A 9,671-nucleotide genomic window follows, 5' to 3' on the forward strand; every position below is an offset into this window, starting at 1 on the left:
CTGATGCTGCCTGGCCTGCTGTGTTCCTCCAGCTCCACACTGTGTTATCTCTGACTCCAGCATCGGCATTTCTTACTATCTCAAGCAGAATAGGATATGTTTGGCAATTGAGACAATGGTACAGGAATAAGGTATGAAGGCATGTAAGTGGTATTGCTTTTGAGAAAAAACACCAGCCTGTTGATATCAACTCTCTTCACCTCTGTAAACGGTAACTATATCTTTCCTAAAATTATCCTGCAGATTATTCAATTTAAAAATTTCATATATTTCTGCAAATGTTTTACTTGCCTCTCTTCCTGTGTTTATCTCTATGAGTTTGCCAGTATACTGCATGCTGTCTGCTATCAAAGCCTGCAGCACTGGTGCAAAAGTATGTACTTTTGATACTTTTCACACACTATCGCTCTTATGATTTTCTTCCCTATTAATTACTGAATGGTTGGTATTCTGCATTTTCATTTCAAAATTCATACTCCTGTGAAAGCAGTGGTATAGATGTTCAGATTTTGAAGGTCAAAGCTTCTGAACTGTTAATGTACCTAACATGGAGGAAAAGTTGAGCAGTCAGTGTTCACCATTGTTAGCCTCTGATACTGACTGCAACTTCAGAATTTAGTAAGAGTGCAGATTAAAATGAAAGCCCTGAAGTTGAGCTCTGCACTGGTTGTTTTAGTGTCACTTTTCCTGAAGCATTCAATCATTGAAATCAATTGATGTTTTTATGAATACAAGGTTTTATAAAATGGTTGTGTTTTGGAACTGTCTCTTTAACAGAAGGTAAAATGGAATATTGAAGATAGTCATGTGATCTGTTCCTGGATGGCTTGGTTTCTATGGAGACAAGGAGGCTCAGGTTGAGACATACAATGTCAAATGTTCCAACTGAAGCCAAAGGCACGAGCAGCAGTGCTGACTGTGGATAGACTTTCACTGCCCAGGCAGTCAGCAAAAAGAGGGTGAGGGAGATGTTAAGCTGGAAAAGAGTGCACCTACTAGCAGAGGATAAGACTGCTAATCCACTGCAAACTACAAAGCAGGATATGCAAAATAGCACAGAGGGTAGAATCTTCCAAGCCTCTGAATGATGTGGGCAATGGTGATTCAGTTGACAAAATATGGTGAGGTTGAAAAATGTAGGTTTTCGATGTCAGGGAGTAAAGTCCAATTTTCTATTCAATTTTTCAAGAAGATTTCCAGAAGGACTTCTCTCTTCAAGGTGGAATTAGAATTAGATTTTATTGTCACGTGTACTCAAGTATAGAAATGCAGGAGTGCGGTGAAAAGTGTACCAAGTTGCCATTCTCCGGTGCCATCTTGGATATAAAATCAGAATTTATAGAAAGCAGTAGAAATAAAAGAAACAGAGTCAAAAAAAAAGAAAAACATCCAGATTTTAAAGCGTTAAAGGCATTTGAAAGGCTCAGCTACCAATGCATGCACCAGGGCCTAGCCATGACCTGGTTTCATCCCATAGTCCAAAGATGTGCAGGTTAGGTGGGTTGGCCATGTGAACTTGCCCGTAGTGTTCAGGGATGTGCACGCGAGGTGGATCAGCCATGGGAAGTGCAGGGTTATGGGTAGGGGGTGGGTCTGGGTGGGAGGGTCAGTGTGATCTCGATGGGCCGAATGGCGTGCTTCTACACTGTAGGAGAGTGGTGAATTGTGATCTGGGTGCAGTGGTAGAGATAGTTTTAAGGTCGCAGAGAGAAGTACATGGCACTTCTGCAGAATGTGCTGAAACATAGAATCCCTTTGGCCCATTGAGTCCACACTGGCCCTCAGAAGAGCATCCACCCAGACCCAACCCCTATCCTGTCTCTGTAACCCTGTACTCCCCATGGCTAATCCACATAACCTGCACATCGTTGGACTGTGGGAGGAAACTGGAACACCCAGAGGAAACCCATACTGATACGTGGAGAATGTGCAAACTCCACACAGACAGTTGCCAAGACTGGAATTGAATGTGGATCCTTGGCACTGTGAGGCAGCAGTGCTAACCACTGAGCCACCATGCTGCCCCAGTGGCCATTCATCTTCTGGTGGCATTGCTGGGCATTCCTCCAGATACTGTACTAACCCAGGTCGCAACCACAGACCAAACTGGCAGCGTCTGGTGCCAGCTGTTCTTCTGATAGCTCTGAGGGAAGAGGATGGCTCACCTCTCCACCATTCTGTTCAGTGTCCAGGTACCAATCGGCAGAACAGCTTGACAACTTCCCTTTCCTAGCGATGTCTTTTTGAATTGTGCAACGACACAGTAAATGGCACTTCCTGTTTGGCAACGTTTGAGCTGGTGCACAGCTGGGAATGGAATACAGTGCCAGTGACAGAAATCCCAGAACATCGTGGCAGTGGTGAGCACTCCCGAAAACGGTGATCTCAAGGTACTGTCAGAGTGGCCCTGTAAGAGCACATCATGTTCAATTCAAGGTGAACAGGAGAGCGTGGTGAGAGATAACTCAATGGAGCTCATGGAGGGAATCCTCTATGAACCTCCCTGAAATCGACACTTAGCCAATTTTTGGTAAAATTCAGCTCTGTACCTGGGCATGGTGATGCATCCCCAGGCAACCAGTAGAACCTGGAAGATTCATTGCTGAAAATCACAGAGTGGGCTTTCTGCTAGGATTTGGCTCAGGAATTTTTTGATGGTCACTTGATCTTAGAACCTATGGCACATGGGGGAGTAACCCAGTTAGAAGCAGGGAATGATATTGGACTAGTTCTTGTGAGAAATGTTGTCACGCAGAGAATGGGATGTAAAACATTGCTGTGGCATGGAGTTTTTGCTCATGTTACAAATATAATGAGCCAATGTCCTTTCTGCAGTTTAGACTATTAATTGTTCACAAGGTTTAGTTAGTTATACAGTGAAAATATTAAAATATGAAATCTTACCATGTAATTTCTTAAGTTGGTCACCGGGCATTCAAATCTCTTGTTTTGATTTATCGGCCTCCACATGTAACATAGCAATGTAGTGAGAATGTCTCTTTTTTCCCTCTTTCATTTCACTATTAGAAACCCCATTGAAAATGAAATCTGATGATTACCTACAGCTGAACATTAGATCTGACACTGAAAATGTCTCATTTTATATTTGTGGCATGTTGTCAAATTTCTCCATTTTTATTCATTACTGGTGTTTTTTTAAAAACTGGATCTTCAAAGATAATGAGAAAATGCCTTTGTGATATCTCAGCTGCCACCTTCACACCCAAAGCACATGTTCCCATCTTCATTTTGCAAAACCTTTGAAAAGTCATTAGATTATAGCACTTACAAATCTCCTGGTTGGCTGACTGTGAAACATCTTTGATGCGGTTGGCTGCTTGGAGAGCTTGAAAACATCTCGACAGCTCTACGACAGGAGTTCACATGACATTAGTATCTATTGTATGGTGAGATGAAGTAACATTTTCTCCGTAGATTGCTGGTGCTAACAGAGAGACTTTCTTTGAGGTAAGTGGTGAACATCTTCCTTTGCTGCAAATGCCAGGCCATTACATTATTTATTAAAATTGTAGACGTTCTCTTTGTGATTTATTGTCTTCTGTCTTTCTCTGTCAATTCTATTCAACAGGTTTCATTATAATTTTTTTTTGACAGATTGAGGCATGTCGGCTTTACAGCAAATTTGCAGCTAGACCAAACAGTTTGGAAGCTATACCTGCCATAATAGAAAAGGTAATTTGGAATGCATCGTAGATATAGTAGATAAAATGTTCTGTATTATTGAGTTTATCTCAAAAACAATTGTTTAAAAATATACAGTGAATGCTCTTCCATAGAAAGTTGGCAGAAGCTCATTGTTATATAATACAATTGCAACTTAATTTCTTTTGTGACTATAAACAGGACATATCAAACTATTTGTAGTAAATTGACACTAAAGAGAAAACATCAGCAGAAATTATTTAGCCTAATATTCAATATTATTCGTAACCTTTGTCAAAGGAAGTGTAATGAGTTAACTTTCTGGTCTCCAATAATTAACTCAAGAGAGACTAAGATGTGAGAAATCTGAGATAACACAGTTTGGAGCTGGATGAACACAGCAGGCCAGGCAGCATCAGAGGAGCAGGAAAGCTGATGTTTTGGGTTTGGACCCTTCTTCAGAAGATGTGAGAAATCTGTTTTCCAGTGTTTACAAGTGGAAGAACTCCTGAGATTTGTTGTTTTCAGATGAACAGTTTATTTCCCAGTGGTTAATTTGACACAGTGAGTCAGGTTTTGTCAATCTCATCCCTGGCCAAATGGCAGGAACATTTGACAGGCTTTGCTGAAACTTTTCAGCTGAGTCTCAACATTAACATCCTGCTCCTAGGTTCCTCAATCAGTTAGGGTGAGTGGCCGAAATGCTGGATCTGTCAAAAGAAGGATTTGCAATTAGTGGAACTCCAGGATGAGTTAGAAGGGAATACTTGTATTTTTGGAAGACCAACAACCACAGGAATGATGAGGAGATCTTAGAAGGCTATGGTACAGGTCTCTCACTCTTACCTGGATGTCTTGTTGAGGGATTGCAGTGAGGTGAGTTTTTCCACTTGATGGGAGTGCCGGCCCCTTAATCAAACAGACAAGTATGGAATTGGCTCAGGAAGTCAGCGGCAGGAGTCTGGTCCATCTAACCAAGAAACAGTGCTGGAATTCTGTCCTTGCCGGACACCACACTCTGCCTTTTCCTGCATTTGACTGCACAGTATTCCTCAGGATAACACATCCTGCAACTCCACCCATTTCTGTTTTTCCAGGCACCTCCTCACAGCCTCATCTGCACAACAAACACTCACTCGCCCTCAGCTTATTCTGACACCCATACTTCACAGTTACCCAGCACAAACATTCTTTTCTCCTTTCCACAGAACATTCCAGACGTTAAATCTTTCTCCTTTTTCTTCTTGTGGGAGAAGAGAATACGTAGTCTTAGTGAGAGGTAGAGATCCAGTGGGGACATTGGCCTCCCTGTGCTTTTTAGGCAGCTTCTAATCTGTGCTAACCTTCTTCATTGGAAGATGGTCTTGTTCCAGGAGGCTGTAGAACTCAGTTCCAGGAGGCTGTAGAACTCAGTTCCAGGAGGCTGTAGAACTCAGCAGTAAATTGCCTTGAGAGTCTGAGCATCTTGTGAGACTGGTGCTTGTCCAAGATGAGAGAGTTGATCCTCTGCCTATAGACTCTGGGTTGAGGTGTATTTCCTCCTTCCAGCTGCATCTTGGTGTCCATTCTGTCTGCCCTGTGGAGGGCTATGTCGCTGATGATAGGGTAACTACTGCTACTGGTGTTGGGGATTGTGTGGCTTATCCTCTGCTTCCTCATCAGATTTCTGAGGGAGAGCTGCATCAGCTGTGAAAGCTGGCAGATGGAAAGTGCACCTGAAAGTGAGTGAAGTGCCAGGCAGCTGAACTAGCTTCCAAGAGGTTAAAAGTCAGCTGTCAAACAAAGGTAACACTCTGAGGCCAGTGCTTTGAACACCAGCCTCTTACCTGGCCCTGCCTGGAGCTCTTCAGCTTCGCTGATCGGAGCATTTCCAGCTCTTCAACTTCATTGAAGTATCTTTTCCAGCTTCTCCTTCACTTCAATGACCCTGCCAATAGCTGACAGGTCCAGAAGCAGGCATTCTCACTGTGAAATTAGAAAACATTACTTAATGAGCTATTTGATTACTTTAATTATTCACCTGGAACCTGCAAGATGTAGCTTGTTTGTCTTTGTCTTCAACCCCACCCTGACAACTTATCTCAAAACTTTGGTACAGTTAAATCCCTACATGTAGACAAACCCACTTACCTAAGCCTGGAAAAATTCCACCCAGCAACATTGAAATTTGCATTACTTTGTCAGCTGATGACTACTTACCAACCTTTTGATTCATCATGAGTTTAAATGTAATCAAAATTTTCAAATTGTTTAAAATTTATGGATTTTCAGCCACAGTAAGAGGCATTCAGAGCAAGTTTATATTGTCAGTGTGTATATAAACTAAACTAGTTACTATATATCTGATCAAACATCCAATGTTACCTCAGTGTAGTACTGAGGGAGTGCTTGTACTCTCGGGGTGGCCATCTTTTGAATATGTTATTCCAAGTTCCTTTCTCTTTAATTGATACAGAATATCTCATACTTGTGCAACTTGGCTGCCCAGTTATTACATCATGCTAATAGAGTCATAGAGTCATACAGTAAGGAAACAGACCCTTAGGTCCAAACCGTCCATGCTAACCAAGTTTCCCAAACTGAACTAGTTCCATTTGCCTGCATTTGGCCTATATCCCTTTAAACCTTTCCTCTTCTGTCCAAATGTCTTTTAAATGTTATAATTGTACCTGCATCTACCACTTCCTCAAGCAGTGCTCCCAAAGTGCATTACCTCACCCTTTTCAGGATTAAATTCCATTTGCTACTGTTCAGCCCATCTGACCAGTCTATATTATCCCAAAATCTAAAATTGTTTTTCTCATCACCAATTTTTGAGTCATCCATGAACTTATGGCCATGCCTCCTACATTTATGTCTATATCATTAATGTATACAACAAACAGCAAGGAACCCAGCACTGAGCCTGGAACATACTACTGGACACAGGCTTCCAGTCACAAAAACATGCTTTGACCATCACCCTCTGTTTCCTGTCACTAAGATGATTTTGGATCTAATTTGTCAAATTACTATGGATTCTAAGGGTTCTTACAGCTTGACCAGCCTCCCATGTGAGACCTTGTCAAAAGCTTTGCTGAGGCTACATTAACTACACAACTCTTATCTACATCCTGGTGACTTCTTTGGAGACATCAGACAAATTTGTTGGAATGATCAAAGTTATGTTGACTATTCTTGATTAATCTCGTCTTTCCAAGTGGAGATGAATCCTGACCCTCTGACTTCTTTCTAATATTTTTCCTACTGCTGATATTTGACTCACTGGTCTGTCATTTCTTGCTTTATTCCTACTCCCCTTCTTGAATAAAAATACCACATTAGCTGCCCTGCAGTCCTCTGGCACCTTTCCTGTGGCCTGAGAGGATTTGAAGATTAATGTCAGAGCCCCTGCAGTCTCCTCCTTTGCTTCCCGCAGCAGTTTGGATACATTAAAACCACTAATATCTCCTCTCTCACAATGCTAATCTGTTCGAGTATATTGCAGCTCCCCTCTTGATCTCCTCACTTACATTGTGCTTCTCTAGATGCAAAGCACTCATTTAAGTCTTCACCAATGTCTTCTGGCTCCAGCCCCAGATTGCCCCTTTAATCCCAAAGTATTCCCACTCTTTCTCTGGTATGCTCCTGCCCTTGATATATTTATGAAATGCCTTTGGCATAAATTCCTTTATTTTGCCTGCCAGTGTTTTTTTTTAATTTCTTCATTTAGTAACCCACTGTACTTTCTGTACTCCTCCAGGTCCTACTGTTTTGAACTCTAAGCAAAAGGTATAAGCTTCCCTTTTTCTCCTTATCCAATCCTGTACATCTCTTGACATCTTACACATCTTGCTGTAATGCTGGAGCAAATTACTGCAGATGCTGGAATCTGAACTGAGAACAAATGCTGGAGATCACAGCAGGTCAGGCAGCATCCATGGAAACACAGCAAGCTAATGTTTCAAGTCTAGATGACTTTTCATCAGATTGGACAGCTGTAGATTTTCCAGTTAGTAGTTGCTCCCAGTCCTGTTTGGCCAGATCCTGACTTATTGGCCTTTGCCCAATTCCTATACTTTACTATCTCTGTACTTTTCCATAACTACCTTAAGTCTTGCTGATTTATGGTCACTATTGCCAAAATGCTCATCCTCTGAGTCTTACACCACTTGCTTGCTTTCATTCTCCAAAATTAAATTTAGCACCTTCCACCCTTGAATTGCTTTCCATGTGTTGGCTCGAAAAGCTCTCCTGGATGTATGTAAGAACGTGCCCCCTCCAAGGCTTTCAAGTAATGTCTATCGCTGTCAATATTGGAGAAGTTGAAATCCCCTACCATTGTTCCCCAGTTACATTTTCATGTATTTACATTTCTCTGAGATTTGCCTCCCTGTTGGGGGTCTCTAGTTACTCACAGAAATGTGTTGTGGTGGGGGCTGGGCGTTCCTGTTGTGATTTAGCTGCAGCTCCGACTGAGCTCAGTCACTTGTGTTTTCTCACATTGGTTTCATGGTCCTGAATTCCTCTCTTTATGCATGGTCCCAGGGTCCTCAGCTCACCTGCTCCTTACTGAGAATGAAAACGTAGCCCCCAAAAATCTAAAAGTATCCCTCAGAAATGTGTCAAGAGTAGCCCTTGGAAAAGGAAAATTATTTTGACCCTGTGCAACTCCCTCTCAATGATATACCACTTACATCACTGTGCTGCCACATCTAATGGTTGTACCCTGTTGGTGGGAGAGGACATCTTCAAGGATGGTAATGGAAGATTTGAAAGGTATGATCTAAAATTGTCTGCAAAGCACTTTGAGGTATCTTGATCGATGCTATATAAATTTATGTTTGTCCTTTCTCTTTGTTGTTCTACAACCTATTCATCTGTATAAATCTCAAATAATCTTATATTTTATTCAAGGCAGTTAGAAGCAGTATCTATGGCCGCCCAGGAGCTTGTTATGTTGATATTCCTGGAGATATGGTGACATCAAAAATCCGAAGTGAATTACTGAGGTAGGTCTGTGTGCTAGGACATGGGTCATTAGCTTTAGAAATAATGACTCAATTTAATTGCTGCTTCTTTGATCATGGGGATGTGGGAAGGAACATTGTGTCTGGAAAGTTCTAATATTATCTTATATGAAAAGAATACTTTCACCTTTACCCACTCATAGAAACAAAGGAACAAGGAACAGAAGTAGGCTATTTGGCCCTTTGAGCCTGCTCTGCTGTTTGGTATGATCATGGCTGACTCAGTCATTAATCTCCAAAGTTAACAGTTTGTTTCCTGGGCAGTCAATTCAACACATTCACTGACCTTCATGTTGGGTAGTTAAATCTACACTTTCTGTCTACACTCATTCTCCTGACCCTGAATCTGTGCCATTGATTGTGAGTGATATGTACTTGAATTCACTTTATCTCCTTTTAAAAATCTGAAGGAGGTGAGAGCTCCTACAATTTCCTTTGCTCCAGAGTAAACTGTCTTCGTTATCTTAGTTTCCGTCCCTCCATAACAGCGTGGAATGGCAACTGCTCTGCCCTGGACTGCAAGAAACTACAGAAGGTTGTGTGCATAGCCCAGACCATCACGGAACCCAACCTTCCATCCATGGACTCCATTTACATGGCTTGCTGCTGCGGAAAAGCTGCCAACATAATCAAAGACCCCTCCTACCTTGGTGATGCTCTCCTACAACCTCTTCCCTCAGGCAGAAGATACAGAAGCTTGAATACATGCAACAACAGGTTCAAGAACAGCTTCTTCCCAGCTGTTATTAGACTGATGAATGGACCTCTCTAACTTCAAATAATGTTGATCTCGCTAATGTTGATCTTGCTTCGTGCACTTCCTGTGCAGCCGTAATTTTGTATACTTTGCTCTGTCTGAGCACCCTATGACCTGTATGGAGAGATAGTAGGAACTGCAGATGCTGGAGAGTCTGAAATAACAAGGTGTAGAGCTGGATGAACACAGCAGGCCAAGCAGCATCAGAGGAGCAGGAAAGCTGACATTTCGGGCCTAGACCC

The 9,671-nt window shown here is 42.0% G+C and overlaps 1 protein-coding gene across 1 annotated transcript in view; it reads left to right on the forward strand.

Moving 5' to 3' along the window:
* The first annotated feature begins 2,156 nt into the window (after window positions 1-2,156).
* The window catches only part of hacl1 (2-hydroxyacyl-CoA lyase 1), a 56,585-nt gene continuing 49,070 nt past the window's right edge, over window positions 2,157-9,671 (forward strand). The window contains exons 1-3 of the mRNA XM_048608083.1: window positions 2,157-2,192; window positions 3,616-3,693; window positions 8,560-8,654. Of these exons, the coding sequence (XP_048464040.1) occupies window positions 2,157-2,192; window positions 3,616-3,693; window positions 8,560-8,654 (209 nt within the window). The remainder of the gene's footprint in view (window positions 2,193-3,615; window positions 3,694-8,559; window positions 8,655-9,671) is intronic.

The sequence above is a fragment of the Rhincodon typus genome, chromosome 2 (assembly GCF_021869965.1).
Source record: "Rhincodon typus isolate 14 chromosome 2, sRhiTyp1.1, whole genome shotgun sequence".
Classification (NCBI taxonomy): Eukaryota; Metazoa; Chordata; class Chondrichthyes; order Orectolobiformes; family Rhincodontidae; genus Rhincodon; species Rhincodon typus.